Source organism: Echeneis naucrates, chromosome 1 (genome assembly GCF_900963305.1).
Source record: "Echeneis naucrates chromosome 1, fEcheNa1.1, whole genome shotgun sequence".
In the NCBI taxonomy this organism is placed as follows: domain Eukaryota; kingdom Metazoa; phylum Chordata; class Actinopteri; order Carangiformes; family Echeneidae; genus Echeneis; species Echeneis naucrates.
The window spans coordinates 17,385,176-17,406,953 of NC_042511.1; the positions used below are offsets into that span (position 1 = coordinate 17,385,176).

General features: G+C 41.0%; 3 protein-coding genes across 4 annotated transcripts in view; 2 read left to right on the forward strand and 1 right to left on the reverse strand.

Moving 5' to 3' along the window:
- Positions 1 to 6,166, forward strand: part of prr36a (proline rich 36a) — a 28,483-nt gene extending 22,317 nt beyond the window's left edge. Inside the window, exon 6 of the mRNA XM_029509865.1 lies at positions 1,045 to 6,166. Within this exon, the coding sequence (XP_029365725.1) occupies positions 1,045 to 2,123 (1,079 nt within the window). The 3' untranslated portion in view covers positions 2,124 to 6,166. The remainder of the gene's footprint in view (positions 1 to 1,044) is intronic.
- A 483-nt stretch (positions 6,167 to 6,649) lies between these two features.
- c1h19orf67 (chromosome 1 C19orf67 homolog) lies at positions 6,650 to 8,749 on the reverse strand. Its single transcript, XM_029497319.1, has 7 exons — positions 8,629 to 8,749; positions 8,180 to 8,378; positions 7,959 to 8,100; positions 7,664 to 7,764; positions 7,163 to 7,387; positions 6,850 to 7,002; positions 6,650 to 6,776 (listed from the first exon to the last, which is right to left on the reverse strand). Exons 1-7 carry the CDS (start codon positions 8,747 to 8,749, stop codon positions 6,650 to 6,652), a joined length of 1,068 nt encoding a protein of 355 aa, XP_029353179.1.
- A 1,691-nt stretch (positions 8,750 to 10,440) lies between these two features.
- The window catches only part of pkn1a (protein kinase N1a), a 41,037-nt gene continuing 29,699 nt past the window's right edge, over positions 10,441 to 21,778 (forward strand). The window contains exons 1-2 of one of the 2 annotated variants that reach the window (XM_029500911.1): positions 10,441 to 11,021; positions 11,161 to 11,265. In XM_029500911.1, coding sequence (XP_029356771.1) covers positions 11,245 to 11,265 — 21 coding nt within the window. In that variant the 5' untranslated portion in view covers positions 10,441 to 11,021; positions 11,161 to 11,244. Of the gene's footprint in view, positions 11,266 to 21,778 lie in introns of both variants that reach the window. The other variant, XM_029500902.1, reaches the window with a different exon arrangement.

The window sequence follows — 21,778 nt, forward strand, 5'->3', positions numbered from 1 at the left end:
TAATGGAATGGATCTGCAATGACTTGATCATCAAACTGCAAGACCATATCATCCATCGACTGAGCGTCAGCATCTCAAGAAATAAAGGAGTTTAACATCTCATTGACCAACATCAAGGACACAACACTCCTTATTTTACTGCTACTTTTATTTCCCAGTGTGCTGTTTAGCTATTTTCTTCCTTTTTTGTGTTCGTTTTTAGCATTCTAGTTGCACTGTTCTACAGCAAAGTATTAAAGTGAACTGAGCTTATGCATGTTGCTGTCGCACAATGACTTTCATCTCATTACTTGCTCAGTTTGTTCAGGGTCAGTCAAATAGCTTGGTTCTAGACCTGGATGTACTTAGGTTAGAATCATTTCTAACCTTAAATTGGTCTCTATAGCCAAGCTATTAATTTCAGTTTTCCTGTGATGCTGGATGTCTGTAAATGCATGAAGAGCTTTTGCATGTGTCACTGGTTGACTAACTATAAATTCCATTCATGGGTGATGTTTCAAGCTTGCAACAAGCTTTTCTGTGGTTGTTTGTCTCACCATTGTTGATAGTTTTTGCATATACAGGAAGTTGGCTGCTTTTTATTTTGCATACAAATCGCTCCAGGTGTCAGTTTTAAAAGATTACAGTTATGTTAAGTATGCACAGATGCTCTCTGCACAAATTTCCATTTCCTGGCCCCAGTCACCACCCCCAGTCACCTCACTTTGGGTCACTATTTTCTGGTGTGTAATACTATGAGTACTGGTCTAATACCGACTTTATCTTTCACTGTTGCACAACTGCCAAACAATGTCCCACTGTCATTCACTAAAAGTACTGAACTACAGATAATTGCTGGTCAGTTTGGCTCTGTAGGCTAATGGCAGACCTTTGGGCTTGGCTTCACAATGCTTCCACTATTCCCTCAGCAAGTATGAGCCTTTCAAGACCACCCCTTTCCTCTACACCCTTCTGCTTGTACTCACTGCACTCCTGCTGCCTGTGACTTCTGTTTTATAACATCCCACTACTGTAATCTTCCTTCCCACTTCCTCTCACACACAGGCCTCAATGCACTACCGCACCCTCACCGCCGTGATCACGCAGCGTATCCCAGAACCTACTGTGACATCGTCATACCACATGGGGCCTCTGTTGGCCCACCAAAGCTGACCTGTGCTGACCTGCCACCCAGGAGCCGAGGGCAACAGGCATTGAGCCCCCAGCTCCTCAGACTGGAGCAACACCAGAGACAGCTTCTGGAGATGCAGCAACGCCGGGGTCAACAGAGCAAACCACTGGAGGAGGTGGGGCGAGAGGAGGAGCAGAGGAAAAAGAAAGAGGAAGCAGAAGAGGAAATAAAAAGGAATAAAGAGGAGAGTCGGAAAAGAAAACCAGCAGAGATTGCAAAGAAGAAAGAGGAGGAAAAAGTGAGGAAAGAGCAAGAGCAAGAGCTGAAGCAGAGGAGGGACCTTGAACTACAACTGCAGCAGCAACAACAGGAACTGAAACAAAGGCAGCAAATCATGCAGTGGCAACAAGAGCTGCGACAGTCCAATAAAGGTCAGACAGTGCTGTTGTCGCCCTCCTCAGGCCTCTGCACCATCTATGAGGCCCTGGAAAATAGTGAAGAGGAGGCTGAAGATGCAGAACAGGGAATAAAGAAGGAAGAAGCCAAGAAAGAGATGTCTGATCAAGAGGCTGAGGATGACTGTGAGAGGATGCTATCAGATGAAGACAAACAAAGAGACTCGGCAGTGTTGGCTGAGAATCCTGCCTCTCACCAAGACTCCCCGCGCACACCCAGCAGCCCCTCGCAGGACGGAGATAGCTCCTCCCCTCCTGAGTCTCCAGAGCGCCCTCCCCCCCTGGACCTGGACTGGGGCAAGAAAGCGGACATAGTCCAGCAGCTGATCAACCAGACCTTACTGCTGAATGGAGACAGCTGTTCCTCCTTGCTGCTGATGCCAGGGGGGGCAGGCGGCACACTGAGCCCCCTGGAGAGCAGCCTGTGGCCCAGCCTGCTGCCGCCACTCACCCCCCCCTCTGCCACTGTCACTTCTGTCAGTAGTTTCTCCCCAGAGGCCACTGGAAGCTCTCCACAGGGGGAGTGGACAGTGGTGGAGCTGGAGACACATCACTGAGGGACCTGACTCAGACACTTTAAATGCAGCATAAGCATTTGCTGCAGTTACAGTGTGTGGGATTAATGTTCTCCTGAACACCAACACTCACACACAAACATTAGATGAAATGACACAAATAAACAAACAGGGTCACATGGATCACATTCACTGGACTCTTGCTGTACACACAATTAAGCAGATTAATATTTACTTTTGGAACAGCTGCACTGATGGAAATTAATCTTGGGGCTGGGAAAATTCAAAATAGGTTCAAGAAGATAAATTAAGTTGCTTAGTAGATTTATACTTGTATACATTGATCATACATAATTTTCCCAGAGTATTTCAAAAGAGAAGCAGTGATTATTTTTAGTAATACTATTACTGTTCATTACATAAACAAACAAAAAAAATAATTGATGTTAATTCACCATGACGAGAACTGGTTTTGATGTAATGCCCAGAGCTGTAGACCTGTAAACTGTGGTGCTGGAGATAAGTGTTTCCAAATCAAAAAGGGACCACAAGAGGAGTCTGTACTGTGAGGACAAGCACAAATAGTAAATCCTGGTGGTGCTGCTGTTTATTCCTCAGTATGAAGTTGATTCAAAAAGGGAAAGGGCTTTTCTGGTCCTGAATTAAAACTCTGTTGGCGCTTAACAGGAGAGGCAACAACAAAGTAAATGGACTGCTAAATATTTGGTTTTATTCTTCAATCAGATATTTCACTTTAAAAAAGGAAGGGCTAGAACAAAAAATATTTTGACTCTAAAGCCGCATACTTTTTTAAAATCTAACACTAATGCATTAAGTAATATTAAGTAAAATATTTTTTTTTCCTCCAAATAATAAAACCACAACATGTTTATATTTCCTGAATGATACCAAATGGTAATCTTTATTTATTTTACGTTACAAATGAAGTGGTAAGATTTTTTTTTTTTTAGTATATGCCTACAATGCTGCCCAAGAGTCTCTGCTTTGGCCGAGAACGTCTCTAATGTTGCCAGTGAATAGTGTTTGTCTCATATTTGCCACAGAAATGTAAGACGACACCATGCTGAAACTCATCACCTCTATTACCTCACACACGATACCCTCCCCGTGGTAAACACAGGGTTGACCAACTATAATATTACATTTCAATCCTTTTAAACTACATACCTGAAGCCATGTGATTACTGACAGAATCCTGTGAAGCGTCACTGCTGCTGACGTTACAGGGTAGACCCGGATGCTTCTCTATTGGCCAAATCTATTTTGCCATATGTAGCCAAACTCAACCCAACGGTGCCAAATGGCCACTTATGTCATTACTCTAAATGCACTGATAAGTTTTGATTTAATTTAGTTTTTCCTTGTCTGTACCCTCTTTAACACTGAAATACCTCCAGACATCTTATAAAGTGGGAATACACTGGAGTTCTTGTTACTGAATTCTGAAATAAGAACACTGATTACCTAATTTCCACGAGACTGCACCTGCACTCAGATTTCAGAGGCCTTGCAGCTATGTTTGGTTATGTATAAATCCCTGCTGTGCTTCTGTTACTCATCATGTTTTGGTCTAATTTGTTTGCAAACTGAGATCGAAGAAGTTGTCATTCTTACCAAAGGTCAGTGCAGTGTGAAAGTAGTTCAGTCAGTAACTAATGAGACTTTCCTGATCTGCCTATGATTACAGTGGGGTAAAAAAGTATTTAGTCAGCCACTGATTGTGCAAGTTGTCCTACTTATAAAGATGAGGTCTGTAATTTTCACCACAGGTAAACTTCAACTATGAGACGCAAAATGAGGGGGGTGGAAAATTCCAGGAAATCACAATGGTGGAGTTTTTAAGAATTTATTTGTAAATTATTGCCCGAGTGGTGTGTTTTGGGTTCATTGCCATGCTGGAAGACCCAGCCACGTCCCATCTTCAATGCTCTCCCTGATGGAAGGAGGTTTTGGCTTAAAATCTCACGATACATGGCCCCGTTCGTTCTTCCCTTAACCTGGATCAGTCGTCCTGTCCCCTTTGCAGAAAAACAGCCCCAAAGCATGATATTTCCACCCCCATGCTTCACAGTAGTTATGGTGTTCTTGGGATGCAATTCAGCATTCTTCTTCCTCCCAACACAACGAGTTTTTAACCAAAAGGTTCTATTCTGGTTTCATCTGACATTCTGGGCCTGGCCTGGACATGTACTGGCTTAAACCGGGGGACACGCCTGGCACTGCAGGATTTGAGTCCCTCTCGGCGTAGCGTTACTGATGGTAGCCTTTGTTACTTTGATCCAAGCTCTATGTAGGTCATTCATCAGGTCGCTCCATGTAGTTCTGGGATTCTTGCTCACTGTTCTGACGATCATTTTGACCCCACGGGTTGAGATCTTGCGTGGGGCCCCAGATCAAGCGAGATTATCAGTGGTCTTGTATGTCTTCCATTTTCTTACAATTGCTCCCACAATTGATGTGTTCACACCACCCTGCTTGCCTATTGTAGATTCACTCTTCCCAGCCTGGTGCAGGTCTACAATTTTCTTCCTGGTGTCCTTCGATAGCTCTTTAGTCTTGGCCATGGTTGAATTTGGAGTCTGACTGTTTGAGGCTGTGGACAGGTGTCTTTTATACATATGAGTTCAAACAGGTGCCATTAATGCAGGTAAGGAGTGGAGGACAGAAGAGCTTCTTAACGAAGTTGTTACAGGTCTGTGAGAGCCAGAAATCTTGCTTTTTTTGTGGGTGACCAAATACTTATTTTCCATCATAATTTACAAATTCTTAAAAAATCCTACAATGTGATTTCCTGGATTTTTTTTTTCTCATTTTGTCTCTCATAGTTGAAGTGTGCCTATGATGAAAATTAGACCTCTCATCTTTCTAAGTAGGAGAACTTGCACAATCAGTGGCTGATTAAATACTTTTTTGCCCCATTGTAGGCTTAATTATGTCTTTTACTGGTCCTGCTGTGAAGGTCAGGGGTCACTGTATTAACTTAGGAGGAAAAATATTATTAAAAGGGAGGGTATTCTGGGATATCAGGTTATTCTGGCAATTAACAGTGTATTGATGTTGAGTCTGTGGTGAGTTATGGTACAGCACTGTGTGAGAGTGTGAGAGAGGCTGATTGTTTTTAAGTGTTCATATCGTTGCTCTTTGTCAGTTTGTTGTCTGTTGGAAACACATTTAAGGTAGTCCAACTGATTTTGGTGTCACAGGTTTGAAGATGAAGGAATTCCTTAAAACCAAATTTTCTCAGACCTTTTACACCTGACTTTTATTTCCTCACATGTGCATTTCAATATTTTGCTCATTTGATTGTTGCCGGTGTTAAAACTGTATAAAGGCTGAATAGTTTACAGACTGACGTGAAAATGAGGAAATTGGCATCCTATCTTTAAACCTGAACTGGTTCTGGAGACAGATTCTTCCTTTTTCCCCACTCATGGATCCTGCAAAGAAAATTCCCCTAACCATTTCACACTAGTTTGTCCAGTCTACTGTGACGGGGAGCTGCAGGTCTGTACCTTGAGCTGGGACAAATTACAGCCACTAGGTTTTTGAGCTGGACTTTTTACACATGCTCTCATAAACATCCTGTGTAGTGTTTTTGTAAGCTTGTGTATTGTATGCGTGTGTATGTGTGCTCACGCATATATTGTTAAAGACTGATCACTGTAATGGAGGGAAATTCCACTTTACTTTTGTACGTTAGAGATTTAGAGGTATAGTAGCCCTTTAAGAATCATATATAGATTTTTTTTTTTTTTTATTGAATTAGAGAATAAATTATGTTTGTGTTAAGTGGTAGATTATATTCATTGTTCAGAGTTGAAAGCCTTTTTTCTTTGTCCAGTCAACAGAACGATGGACTGAATGGTCAAACTGAACACAGCAGGCTGAATTGAGTGAAAATTTTCACTCATTGTCACATTTTGAGGATTAATTTATTAAAAGTAAAATGGAGGCTGTGTACTAATTTAAAATGCTTGATCAACCTGTTGAAATTAAGTTAATTGGATGTTCTCACTTGTGAGGACCAAATAATGGCAGCTTGTTTTAAAATGTACAATTTTCCTCCTTTATCTCTGACTTTCTGAAAAGCAGAAACGTGATTGTGTGTAATTATTTCAATACAATGTTTAATGTAAATAAATGTTTTTTAAGAAAAGATTCTACAGTTCTTCACAAGACGAAAAAATACCTTCAAAATGTAAAATACTTTCAAACTCTTAAATGTTAACGTTTACAACAATAACACACTGAACAGAGTAAAGTGAAAAAATAGTGTACAGCAAACTTTCTGCTTGAACAGATCCCTTAGTTGTATGAGCTTCTTGTTTTCAGCTCAGATGCCATTCAGACACATTTGAAACCAATCGGCTTTATAATCTCACCTCAACTTGACCTGCAGCACATACTGTAGTATGTGCTAAATTGAGGATTTATTTCCAACATTTGGTGTGGAAAAATTGGCCAAGTCTCTTCCCACATGCTGTACCTCCATGTGCATCTTGGAGTTTAATGTCATGTGTCACATTCTCCTCCTTAACGTCATATCGTCAGTCTTTTGTCTGGCGTGACAACAGCAGCTGCTGCAGGTAGTCAGTAGCTCCGGAGCTGGACGGCTCATCGCTGCCCAGGAACAGCAGCCTGTGATAGATGGCCTGAGGAACCTCACATGTGATCCTAAAACATGGACACATAAGACAACGTGAACAGGCATCTACAGATAAAAATTAAGAAATAGAAAAAGGTTTACCAGTCATAGATGTCGTCTGTGGTGGGGTTTGGGTTCACCTGAACCCACTGACCAATGGACCACATTCGTACTGTGCCACTATAACAGACACCCTGGCTGTCACTGTCAGTCACTGTGTGTGTGTTGGCAATGTCCTCATAGCACAGGAAGTAACTTCAACGGACATAAACACAGAAATAAGGTAAAAGGTGAAAATAAGTTGACTATTAGAAATCAATGAACATAATGAAATATAAGCCGAAGGGTTTCAAGAAAATACTCAACGCTTTGTGTGAGGAACAAATGACAGAGACATTGTATCATCGAGACTTACTACTCTGTGTCCCCAACTGTTTCTGCCTCCGCTTCCTTGCTGTCTCCATTCTGCTCTTCATCTGCTACTTCCTTCGGCTTGTTTTGGAGCCTCTCCACGTTCCATCGCATTCGTTTGTACAGGCCAGTGTCAACCCGGGCCAGGTAGGGCGTTGCCTTACAGTAACGGAACACTGTCATCTTCAGCTGGCCAAGTCGACTCTGACCGATGCAGAAGTGAGATGTGCTGGGAAAGGAGTTGGGAGAGTTTGATCCCTCTGGGTACTTATACAGTTATAACAGCAAAAAAATCACAGGCAATAAGGACATAAATGGGAGCATCTGTAGGGAGATATGCTAATTACAAAAACAACCAAAATTTGTATGGACTGACATTAAACCCAACAACTAAGCAGACACATTAAGTGTTCAGGTGATGATCCAGAGAAAAGCTGTTATTTGATATGTTGCAGAAACTTTACTCAGGGGAAAATGTGTATGTTTTTAGGGCGTGTGTTTTTACCTGTTAGGTTCAGATTCATTTAAACAGAGGAGATTGTAGCTAGCAAAGGCCAACACCAGCTGCTCCAACCTGTCACACAGCTGCTGAGAAAAGTCTAACAGCTGCACACACGTAGAGGGTAAAACATTACATTTTCATACAGTGAACACAAATAGTCTTGTGTTACGGTTAGCATTTGCCAAAGCCTGTGTGTCGAATCATGCCAATTTCAGCAGACCTTCCTGTCAACAAGCTGCATAAACAAAAGTTCTCATCTACATCATAATGATGAAAAGATCCCTCAGGAAACATTTACCTTTGTGCAAATGTCAGGTGTAGAGGTGTACTGTGACACTGTGCTCCTAGCTGTGGACTCCAGGTGGTTAAAGTAAGGCTGACATGTACGCAGGAAACTTGGTATGACCGCAGCAAGAGAGTCTCTGTCTAGATGACCCTGTCTGTGAAAACACAACTTTCTAAAATTGCAGTAACAGCGAGATGAAAATAGTCCGTTGTGGGCACCAGAGACAGATGTACCCGTTCATGAGGCAGTCATGTAAGTTATCTGATTTGGTCATAAAGAACTGAAGTTGCAGCTGCATGGACTGCAGACTCCTCTCCAGACATTTGACCTCCAGCAGGCAGCAGGCCTCAGGGTCACAGCTGCAGGCCGCATGTTTACCCCCAGGTGGCGCCAGAGCAGCATCATCCAACAACGGCAGCGGATCCTCCACCTCTGAAACACGTTATGATATAATCAACAGCTATATGACAACACCAAACTTCGTTTTAAGGGAAGCTGTTAAATACACACATAGAGACTTTAACTTCCACCGAACGATTGGAAGCTGCTGCATCGTGGAGAATGTAAATAATTTGGCCTTTTAGCTGAGCTCAAGAATTCGACCTGGAGATAGTAAACGATCATGTGCACACAGTCCATGGGATACTTTTCCTAAAGGCTTGTTGACAGGTGTTGTGTTTACCCTCCCCGCAGTCTGACCACCTCTCCCCGCTCACGTCTTCCTGGAGTCGGTCCCCAAATGTTTGTTGTTCTGACGGTAATTTATCGAGCTGGAGCTCAACTTGATCTTCGATATCTGTCATGATTTCTGTTGGGAGATAAATCAGCATTTCTCAGGAACCCAGTTCAGAGAAAAACTCCACACTTACATGTTATTTTGAAGCTTTCATCCATCGCCTGACGTGTCAGCTGTAAAATAAGCAACCGCTCCCAATGCTAATTAACCGTGAGGCTAACGGCGTTAGCAACTAGCGAGCGTTCAAGCAGAGAAACAAACCTCAAAAATCAAGTGTACTGTTGTTAGATAATCGGCTTTTCATCGAAATAATTCACACGACAATTAAACACCTACCCACACTGAAGTCGCTTGGTTAGCGCGTTTTCAATGCAAGACCAGCTAACTTTAACTTTTACTGGCTATTTAGCTAGCTTAAACGAATTTGACCTTTCAAGTGTGATGTCAAAGGCCATAGGTCGCTGCATCTCAATAAGAAAATAAAAATAATTTCAGTTTGATTGTTTTATTTATCTGTAATGTTTCCCACCAAACAAATATTTTAGTGGATGTTTGAAATAAAATAACTTTGTTCTGATCACATTAGAGATGACACTGATCATTAGCTTGTGAATTTAGCCCTCAATTATGAATTTAAATATTATTATTAATATATTTGGACACCAAGCAGAAAGTAGAAATGAGAAAATTATTTTCAAAATGTCAAGGTAGTTTTTTTAAACTGGCATAGATAGATAACATGAATTGAGTGGAGTTTAGGGATTTTGCCCTCTAGCTTTTTCTACTGTAAAGTCATGAAATTTTTTTTAGCAGAACCATTATTTAAATCTTCAATGCATAAAATGTGAATAAAAAAAAACAAACAAAAAAAAACAATCATGAATAATTACGACTCTCTTCTGACTGACTGACAATGAGGATACATTTGTAATATGCTAACAGACTTGTAACAAGTTGAATCACACTCAGTAAATGTGCGCATTTTTTTCGTCAGTTGTGAGTGTAAATATTTTCACATCACATATGTGATGTGATATGTAGTGTGTATCCTGGAGTACTGGAGGATATTGTCTGTTTCTTTTCCTGCTTCCGTCTTGCATATCTGCTGTCAAATTTTCATTTTGCAAATAGGTTATGCAAATGAAGAGGAGGAGAGGGCAGCGTTGGATTTTATAAATTTATAAAGCTTTTTAGTTACCGCCTCCCTACATTAACTCTGAACTCACTAATTGTTGCGCTATATTCCATCGGTCAAAACTGAAATAGGGAAAATGCATTTCTCTATCACTTTCTCTTACTATGCACCTTACACGTGGAACAATTTGATTTTGTTTTATCATTGTTTTTTTACCATTTACACCGTTGTTCAAAGGGCTTATCTTGGACCCTGTTTCTGGTTAACCTTTCACTTGATTATACCCGTATTCTTCAATTGTTTTACGTATTCATCCGTCTATCTGTATGTGTGATGGTGTGATATAGTTGGACACATTTCGGACGGTCTTCTTTGGGGACATGATGAGCGTCCCCTTTCTCTTGTGCTTGTCCTCATTAACTCACATGTTCAACAGTTGGCTTTTTTCAGCTAACAGCGGGTCACATGACACATCCGGGCGCGCCCTCGCCGACCGGCCACGGACCAATGAACGCCGGGCGGCATCGCTCGAGCGTCGGGGGCGCGCAGCTGGTCTACAAGTAGTGTGTGTGTGTGTGTGTGTGTGCGCGCGCGGGCGCGCGTGTGAGAGAGGCAGCCAGACAGAGCCCTCCACCCCTCCCAACCCGGCAGTGACCCGCCGTCAGAGGCTGAGGATATGCCGCTTTGACCCGCAGAGACGGCGGGCTGGTGTTCCTTCGGCCGCTGGTCGTCTGTGACCCGAGCCAGCTGGGCACTTAGCGGACACATTAGCCCCTCCATTGTTCCTGTTCGGGACCGACAGCGGCTGACAGGCGGCTTTTTGTGAGTGTGGCATGTGATACGGACCTGACACCGACACCGTGCTTGTGTCTCGCGGATGTTCCGAGGGAAAGCGGAGGGAGGACGGGTGATTCTTTCATTCGATGCCGCCTGTTTGAGCAGGACGTGACGGAGCAGCGGCGGGTCGGAGGGGGATCATGCTAGCTGTTGAATGGCCAGCAGAGTAAGATGGACAACCGGCCCGCAGCGAATTAGTTTGGTTCGGATAATCTGCTGCAACTGACTCGTATTTTATTATTATTATCATCATCTTTGTTATTATTTTTAAAAGAGTTTCAACGGTGGACACGTTTTTTTTAATCCGGGCTATTGTTGGTCAGACACAGTGAAAAGCTCCGGGAGGATCCAGTTCAGGCGCGGCCAGGCAAGCCAACAATGCGGATTACCTCCTGACTGTTTGCCTTTGTGTCAATACAGCCGGCTGGTGTAAAGTTGAGGAAACGTTCACAAAACCATCAGCCGCTTCTTAGTCAACTATCATTTCATCTTCTCTCCTCGGTAAGGTTGACCTGGGGCACCAGTTACCCACATGTGCGCAGGGTGTCTGTGAAACCGCCGCGGGACTGAAAGCAGCTACTGAGACAACGATGGCCAACGACTCCATGCAAGTAAGTGGATGAAGTTGTAAATCTGTATACATGAGTATTTAGCGTGACCTCAAGTCACCAAAAAAAAAAAAAAATTTTATTCATCAGATCAACCTTATTTTACATCCCCATCCTTTCCCATAAAAAAAGAAGGTTAAAAGAACAGCTGCAGGCAGACAGAAAAGTGGGTTTCATTGAAATGTAACAAATTAAAAATGACCTTTCTGGATGGTGGTCATGGTCTAATGACGGTTGAAATACTCTTACAGGAGGCTTTTTATAGGCCTTTGGTGGCCCCAGGACCCCATTGTGAGGAACAAACAACCACTTAGTTGGGAATAGATCGTTTGTCTCTTGTTAATAATGCACAATGCGAAACTTAGTGGTTTAGAAGTGATGCACAGGGCTCAGACAGGCCTAAGTCACTTTTCACTGGGTGTTTCGCTGGATTGTTTTGTTTTCTGCATGATGTGGGTCTCTTGGTGGCCATGTGCCATGTTGTGAGCATGCACAATAAGATAGTGTTTGTTGTGACATCATACAAATTGCACACAAACAAGAATATGCCTTATTTTTTGCATTTTACAAGGGTCAGTTTTGCACTGTAGTAAAAAAGCCATGATTTTCTGCTGTAGTGTCTTGAAGGGAATGAGGAGTGAATATAGGAAGTAAAAATACTTATCTTCGAACTTTGAGAGATTTTTTTTTTTTTTTTTTTTTTTCAATAGAATTTGTGACATTTAAGTTTGAATATGTATCGCATGACATATGCAGGTGTGAGCTGCTGCTGTCAGGCAGGTAAATACGCATAGTAAGAGGAACCAGGTGTTCCGCTTTTTTGCATGTGTGTCTAATGTGTTATGAATAAGTTCAGGTGTTGTCGATTGATGTTTACAAAATAACACATGCAGGAATTCATGTTCACACAAGATTTGGAAGATTATGAAGTGACTTTAAATTTACCTGTAGCTTATGCTGTGCTATCTGCTCTTTTTATTTTAATTTTGTTGCTCATTGCTTTTTATGTTGGGTTAGGGTTAGGGTTAGTCATTAAAAGTCATTATGTGCGGGCCCTAAGGTCTGCTCACATCCTTAGATCAGTAGGATGTTTTCAAGTAAAAAAACGACCAAATTAATCAGTGCCATTAATAATATGATCATGTTGTTCTTTCTTTTTTTTTTCCCAGCAAAATCAGGATTAACTGGTTCCTGCCTCTTAAATAAGTGGATTGGTTTAGGATTGAATAACAATAAGTAAATCATTGGTGGACTGTTGATTTCAAAAATAAATGATTGTTCCCACTCTCCAACTTTTATATTTAGCACATTGAAGTGCACATTTCACATTGTCTCCATTGACTGTGCCTATATATATATATATATATAAAATCCCCCCCCCCCCCAATTTGTGTCAGCAAGTCATGAAGCCCAGCACGTGTCTGTGATAAAATGAGTTGCAGTCTGTGTTTAATTGAGCTGCTTAAATGCAGCATGGTATCTCTATGACTGTTAATGCTTTGTGCTTGATTTGTTTACCACTTCAACCAGGACTAGTTCTGGTCTTGGTGCCTTAATGTCACTTGGCTAGACAGCTTATATACTAAACAAATTTTAAAAGGGCTTTTACACTATTTGTGTGCCAGAAATAACAAGAGTTGGAAAATCAAAGCCAGCAGACACAGCTAAATTTGGCTCTGTCTCATTAGTTTGTGTGCGTCATCAGTTTGGGAGATTTGTCATGGATTGAAAGTTGTGTGTTTGACTCAACCGCCTAATTGGGCTGGAGTCATACAATGTACACCATGAAGCCAGAGGCTTTATCTGCAATAATGTTTCATTACATTACAAGTGTCACTTAAAGAAAGAAAAGTGAGATAGAGAGCTGTGAAATGTCTTTAATCTTTTTTTTGCATGGGTTAAAAGGAGAGGGAGTAAGAGTAAGTCCTGTTCATGACTGCTGGTTTGATGACAGTGGACACTTTTAGTTTCCTATTTGTCCACTGGACCTTTTGGATTAGTCCAAAAACAAGAGCAAGAAATTAGTTATCACACAATAATTTTTTTTCTTCATGAGTTAAAATGATGTTGTGAAACTTACTTAATATTTTGTTATCAGGCTATCAGGTCAAAGCAAGTACATTTGCTCCCCCTGACTTCAGATAGATTTAAGAGCCATTCCTACTCTTTTGTGACTTTTTCTTTTAGACTGTTACATTACACTTCTGAAAGCTTTTTGTGATGATGATGATGGACTATTTGTGATAAAGCCTTTTGAAAGACTGGCATTGGGTACAGGGTGTAGCCCACCTCTCACCCACTGTCAGATGGGATAGGCTCCATCCTCTCCCTGTCACCCTCATACAATAAATACTATAGTTAATGGATAGAAAAAGCATTCACATTAATACATTAGCATGAAAGTTATTACCTTTTTTCCCTGTTGCCCACAAGGCAACTGTACATTTGGGTACTAAGAGGATTTGGCCTAATATAACCTTTAAGCCTTGTAGGGAAATGAGGAGCAGTCTCATTTCTGTCTTGTACAGTCTTCTTTCGAAGTTCACTTCATAGAGGGGTTTTTTTTTTTGGGGGGGCATTTATAGATTTGTCCATGTATACAGTCCTGGCCCCTAAAACCTATAAACAGATTTTGAAATGTAAACTTAGCTGCGTTTGAAGCCAACGTTAGATGTATGGCAGGCAGTGTTTCTCTGCACCCCTTCCCATGCCATGCTATTTGTTTGTCCCCACAGGAAGACAATATTAAATAGCCCCAATAGAAGTCAGAACCCAACTGCGTCACACTTCCTTATAAAATTTGGCAGGGAGACAAGACTCTAAGGGGGGTGGGGGCCTGTGTCATTTTACTGTGCTGTATGGGGAAGAATGTGCGGTGGTTTTTGCCCTTGAGTTTCTGTGCGTGCTTTTCTATATGTTTAGTTGATATTACCCGGACAACCAAGACACACTCTAGGGGTTTAACAATGTATGCGCACAAACCTTCATCTTTGCAATTGCACAGATATAACACACAGAGACAAACTACCATCACTCCAGGAATATTCCCATAAGCCTTAACATGACGTTAGGAGAGAACTATGCACACATACTAGGCTTTTCTCAACAATGCCCTTGGCCATGTAGGCAGACAGAATCTACAATAATGCATAAAGGAACAGCTGAACAACTGGAGACTTAGTTAGACTGAGCTCATATTTGCATTCATTTTCCTGTCAGGCATTTCAGTATCATAAAACCTTGTGGTCAACAGCTGTGGTTCCCAAAGTGAGTCCGTTAGGTGGTTAGTAGCAGAGGAGTAATCGTTTAGTTTCACTGTTATTTCGTCCAAAGGTAATATTGTCACAGAAACTATGACTATGATGGAAAAAATCAACCTGGAATTAGATCTTGTTAAATTTGAATCTGTTTCAATTTTCGCCAGTTCTGGGGTCCTTGGTCTGAAAGAGTTTGAGATCCAGTGATCTTAGGGACTTTCTTTGCTCCCATATCATGTGATACAGTATCGCCCATTAATAATGCTATATTTATGCTTGTTCCACATGATCATAATCTCATACTTGGTTCTACTGACTGAGCTGCATTTTGTCTAGCCCTCAAGGAAATGATTACCAACATGATGCATGATGGCTCCAGAGAAGAACAGCCATTAACATTGTCCTGTTACTTCCCAGAAAAGGCAGAGACAGGTTATTGTCAGAGCACAAAGCCCTCATGTCCATTTGCCAGCATGGTGAGCAGCAAGTCTCTCTTCTTTAAAATGCAAGATTTCTGAAGCTGAACTTGAAATATGAATTGAACTGTTCTGGAGGATAGTTAACTGATTGCCTGGAGTAGAGCGATAACAAGAAATGCAATCCCAGCCCCTGGAATGCCAGAGTTAGATGCTTCACTTTGTTTTAAATGACAGTAAATTTGATATTTTGAGATAATGGATTGTTGCTTTATTCCCTCATATTTGACAATAAATGGAGAAAATATAAAAATTTAAAAAGCGTGGTTTTTTTGTCCCCCCCCCCCCCCCCCCCCCCAACTTTTTTGATTTGTTCTCTGCATCCCGGTAAGACTGTATTAGAAAGTGTCTGTGATTGTTGTAGTGACAGCCAACTGTCATCTCCAAGAACAAAACTTATTTTTAGGTGGAAATTTGTTAATTGCCCAGTGATGTTTTATCCCATAAAAGAGGAAAATTCACATATTTTCCCTGTTATCTCCATTTTGTCACGAGTGCAATGCAGTTGTGCAGCACTTTGACTGCTGTACGGCTTTGCTGGGGCCTGAGTATGGAGGGTAAGGGGTAAAGGGAAGGGGAGGTCTAAAGGGAATTATGCTGATGATGAGGCTGCACAGCCGCAGCTGTTACAATAGCTTGAATTGTCTGACGCTAGCAGCCCAGGCTGCATTCAGTTCACTGTGACTTCATTTTCCTCATCCTGACTAGAGTACATTAGTGACCACACCCTCAACAATCAACCTAGTTTGTCACCTTCAGTCTAGTTGAGGCACAAAGGTAGTAGCATGAATGGTGTCAGGGTTGTGTGTGTCAGTGGACAAGTAATGATGTGTGAGCTTTTCATTTTTACCCGGTTAGGGTTAGCCCGTATGTATTTAAACAATTTTTCATAGTTCGTTTGAGCCCTGGTCGCTTTGTAAGTAAATGTTTTTCTCTCTCTGGAATATGCTCCTATTTTTTCTTCTTTTTATCCCTTTCACATTTTGCCTTCCCTCTGCACAAACATCCCATGATTCTCATGACCTCATAGTAATGTGCAATATATCCCTGCATTCCAGTCTCAGAAGGACCCCCTCCTTCTCCCATAACATGCGCACACAGTCCAGAAACACTGAGCTCATGCACTGTCATGGTACCACCTATCAAACTTGGTTTGATAGGTTTTCTGAAAGAGCTGGAAAAAGCAGGAGTGGCCAAAAAGAAATACAGGAGTAACTAGGCCAGGTTGGGTTGGGTCAGTCAGCCAAAGCATAACCCTACCAGCCCTTTTATTGTTCTTGTTCATCTCTTGAACTGTCTGACAGAATGGATTACAGATGCTTAAGTGACTGCATCAGCATGAATTTGGTACCACTCCCTTTTTAGTACAGCAGCTATTCCTCACTCTTCCTCTCACACAGACCTAGAAATGGCTTGTCAACACCAGCAGCCTTGCACTCTTACATGCCTTGACCCATGACCTCCCTCTCATTATAGCTGTGCCCAGGGCCCCCAGGCCACAAGCTTCGATTCCCTGCCCCAGCGTTCAGTGCTGCCATTCTGTTTAAACAACCACTCAGTTAAGTTAAATAACTCTGGAATTGACGTACAGCTTCAGTGAAATGTAGACAGAAACAAGTATAGCCTCAAAATAAAGTGCATGTCAAACCCGAAATGCTCTCCGTTCTTGCATAAAAAGATCAAAGCTGTTTTTTCAGTAGAACTAGATGAGGGGAGAGCTTTACACTGTAATCTCTGCATGGGGTTTTTACTTTGGGGAAATATACTGTTCCCTAATGCAACAAGATATTTGGGGAAATCTAAGCTGATGCAGCACCAGAGCTGTGGTGTCGTTTTGAGATTTAGTAGTAGTAAATATGTGTTTCTCCAGCTGCATTTCGGTGTTACTGCTTTTTGTACACATTATGGTAATTCAAGCACAGTAATTTTCAAACAGCAGGGGGCCTGTGGTAGACAGTTCATGAACAGAGCAACATTGGTTAACTTGATGGGATAAACTAGGCATGGTTCCCTCAAGCTCACATTGGAACCAGAAAGTACGAGTGGTGTGATTATGTGTAAGGCTAATTATCGCAGTGTGGGTATGTTCTTCACATTGTACCCACCTCAAATTAATCAAATTTAGTTTTATTTGGCATGTATTTGTTGTACTTCTTACCATTTGGATTTAACAGGTAATAAAACCAGTATTTCTGGTTTCTTAAAAAAAAAAAAAAAGTTTTACGGAAACATTTCCTTTGTTGGTCAAAAGACTTTTTATCCAGGTGTACTTTGTGTACCTGCAAAGTTACATTTGGGACGATCTGACATGAGCTTTTCAAAATGTATGATTTTGTGAAATTGGACAAAATATAGTGTGGGCAGTCTAATCTTAAAATGCAAAATTATGGGCTTTTGAGAAATTTCCACCAGTTTTATAAATTCTGTAGTTTCGACATTGCAAGTTTTACGGCAAGGCCTCAACACTGTTTCTGCTTTGATGACAAAGGTGACCAAATAAGTTGCTGTATGTCTTGTCAACAAATAGCAGAAACAAGCAGCTAAAAAGTGCTGCTCTTTCTATTGGCTGTAACCACAAAACAGAATTAAATTCACATAGGTACCGTGATTTGTCCACTCTGTGTTAGATCTCTAAAAAAAAAAAGAGATTCAACTTTCTCAGAGAACTATGACCATAAAGATGACAATCCCTATGAACTATGACAGTTTTGGTTCTCATCGAGAGCCGAAACTGATAATAAAGGTTGCAAACGTTTTCTTAAAGATTTATCATTAAAGCAGTAGTGTTTGACTGCACATATAGCCAGATTTATATCTTATGGCATTAGTATTAAATAATATGTTTGAAGGGCAGATTGAACTAAACATTTCACATATGTCTTCTGCACATACAGTTCATAGGCCCATGGGTTAGCAAATGTTCTCTTGAATTTGAGTAGATGATAAAATCCACATTGTGGCAACCAACGTGCATGTATATAGTATTAATTTTATTGCATGTAAAAGCAGTATTGTAAAATTATATACTCACTATAATGTATGTCCAGAGGTTTGTTAGGTTCCCTAGATTGTCAAAATAGAACTGTAACTATATATGGTGTCTGAGTTTTGCCAAAGTGCTTTTCTTTCCAGGCTTTGGCTTAGCTCCATCAGAATAATCCAACTCACTAGCGCAGTGGTTTTGTCATTCAAGCAGAAGACTGTGCAAAGAGCAAGGGCCCTATAGTGAATGTTTCTCGCATGAAAGATGACTGCCACTTGGTAGCACAGACCGCTGGCAAGGGAAGTGGTTACAGTACTGTAAATGCTACCACAGGAGAAAAGCAACTTAAGACTTGCTCAGCAAACCTTGTATGCGACTGCATGATTGACACATATAAGACCGACTGTGTACCAAGGATTTCAGTCCAATGTTAGAGGGAGTTGTTGATCCAGATTTTGGAGATACCGTGGCAGTTACTTCAAGAGAATCTCTTACTGTCAGGCCTCAGGGGTTGTCCTCCACTGGGGATAATTATAAGGAAAAAATCTTTGCTTTTAAGTCCTGTTAAACAAAGACAAAAAGATTAAAAATGATAAGATTTCTAAAAAAAAAAAAAAAAAAAAAGTGGTTTGTGACTATTTCTTGCATGAACACATTTCTGCAGTCGCAAAACACTTTGAAGATTTCGGAGACTGCAGTTGTCACCATGTACAAATAATGAATAGACCAATGTATGATTGTGTGCATAGCTGTTCATTTTGTTTACGGGTTTTTTTGGTTGTTTGCTTTTTTCTTTTTTTTTTTTGTGTGTGTGTGAAGTAAGCAAATATTTGCTTGCGTGATTTGATAAGATCCTTTGTAGCAGGCAGTCTTTCTTTAAGATGACGACGTGTGTTTGTTCGTCATACACAGAGGGTGTGACTTAAAAGATATAAATAGGCTATGGGAGTTATTAAAGTTTCCCCACAAACAATCCCTCTCATTTGACTGGCTTGGAGATCAAGTTACAGTGATAACATTTTTCTCACTGGGAGGTTTACCAGATCGAGCATAAAACTCAGCCATGGTTTTGTAGCTGTATCTACTTCTATGACAGGAACATCAGTCAGTCAAACGGTGAGGAAAGACAGAATCCCTGATATGCTGATGTCCTGACGTAATGATGGCTTGTCTTGCTTTCTTAAAAAAAAATAAATTAAACACTTATTGTACAGGAATTTAAGAATGCTCCAAAACTCTCCTTCAATTTATGTCTGTAGTGTGACTTTGTCACTTATTTCTCTGGTTATTTCAAACATTTAAGACTTGCACATTGTGCCATTCAGTTTTCATTCTGCTCATTTGAATATCAGCGAGCTAGGACACAGAGGGTGTGTTGGACAAACTGATGACTGAGGGGAAGGTGGAGACAGGTAGGAAGCACCTGTTTCACCTGGAGCCTGTGCTGTCATAGAAACAGCTGGCATCCCCATGAGGTCATAGTTTTTCTGCATAATGATTTGCACACACCTGAGTATTTCCAGTAAGATCATAATCTTATTTGGGAAGTCTTCCCCATTTACACTCAATAGAGTATTTATTATTTATTTACAGAGGAGACAGATCATCTTCCTCCCAAAACTATTAACATATCACCTTTTATTTTTTGGACCGTTTAATGAGAGTGGAGTGGGTTCTTGGAGGACAATTGACTAAACATAGGCTCTGAAATTATATTTAAGTATGTAATTAAGGATTGGATTGAAATGCTTTTTGCCTTCCCATTTGATTAATCTGTTGCTTACATTAAGCTTCAGGTCTTGATTTTTTTTTTTTTTTTTTTTCATTCTCCCCAAATCATTTATGTAACATTATTCTAGCCCTACCAAATATAAACCAAATCCTTTCCACATTTGGTTAAGTCTGGCAGTTTCTATCCTTGTTGTCAGTGGACACACTCATTTCCATAGCATTTGTCTCCTGTTTAAAGAAATGTATTGTCATTATCTAAAAACATGGCTCACAAATAATATTCACTTTTAAGATCCAAGTGTTGTATAAGCCTGTACAAAACTGAGTGCTCTCAACAATATTAAAAATGGGAAATTTGTCAGATTAATCGGCTCTAGAGTGACGTAATGGGTTAATCTTAAAATTAAAACAGCTGCTTCTTCCCTGAAAATTGCTCTGCCGCAACTTGGAAAAGCCAAGTTACCCACTCTTTTTTTTTTTTAATTTTTTTTTTTTTTTTATTTTAATGTATTTATTTATTATTTATTTATATAGATATATATCTCTCTCTATCTATTTGTGTATGTGTGCACGCACGTGCCTGATTCAATGGGGTTAATTTATGCATACTACATATACAGTATATGTTACATAATGAAAACTTCAAATCTCAAGTCAAAAAGGTCTTTAACTGTGACCACATGTTCGCTGTTGGTGAGCTGAACTTGTTTCTGTAGGTTGTGTGAACACGTACACAATGCTTCAGACCTGTTGCACTAGTCCCTGCTGCTGCTGCCACACCTAAGCCAACTGGCATAACTGTCAAAGCTGCGACACATGCACAGACTGAATCCCCAAGGGCACCATTGTGGTACATTTAATATGCACTTCCACACTCTGGCACTCCCAGTTAGATTCACAATGTCCAGTCACACTCCCTCTGTCTCCTGGGTTCTCTCACAGCACAAATTTGAATGCACACACACATGCAGGTATAGTAACTTTTTAAAGCACTGTGCTAAAATAGAGGCACAATCATTAACCAGCATGCATATAGAAAATTATCTCAGTTCACTTTAAATAATATTTAAAACTTTTTCACAATGTACGTTTTTCATCTCTTTTTGTGGTCTAGGTCATGGGTGCCAAATCTGGCCCTGGGTGTAATTATATTTGGCCCGCGAGATCATACCAAATATGTAGTAGAGCTGGCCTGCCAGTACATAGCGCATCACCGCAAATACTACAAATCCCAGAATGCTTTGCATTGGCATGTCAGCAGAGACTGCTAAGCGCCCGCTCCCTTTCTGTTGACAATCATTAGCATCCATTCCACCAGGCACATTGGACAGACTTATCTCACCCGCCGTGTTGCCCAGTGCACAGTTTGCTGGAAAAAAAACTCAGCGTACTCAGTGCCGAGTTTACCCGCCGATTTGCCAACTTTGAAGACCAGACGGGCTTGACGTGGAAAGTGCATCAGCCAACCTCCAAATGGAGCTGATTGAACTCCAGTGTAGTGACACACTAAAGTTAAAATATGAGCCTGTGGGTGCTGCAGTTTCCATGTTTCCTCCCCGACACACTGCCCCAACTCTGTGCCCAAGCTGCTCAAATGCTCTCTATGTTCAGCAGCACGTCTACGTGCGCAACTGTTCTCTTTGATGAAGATGAACAAAACACCACTAAAGAGTCGTCTCACTGATGAACATCTTCACTCAGTCCTGAGGATTTCCTCAGCTCAGAGCCTAACCCCAGACATTGCTGCACTTGCATCTAAGAAGAGATGCCAGGTATCTGGCCCAAACCAGATAAATCTTGAATCTCTACCTTTTCTACAATATCTCATAAGCATCAGTATGTTAGCATTGTCACTTTGAGCAGTACATCAACCTCAGCAATGCTAGAATGGGCTCTTACTCTTATTTTTGAGCGTTATCTTTTGATTATCTCTTACCTTCTAAATACGGACAATACTAAATGTGGCGAAGTGATGAAGCTCTCACCACTTCCTGTTATGACTCACTCTACTGATATGATGCAGAACATTGTTAAACACATGCCAAAACAAGAAACATTATCCCTCACTC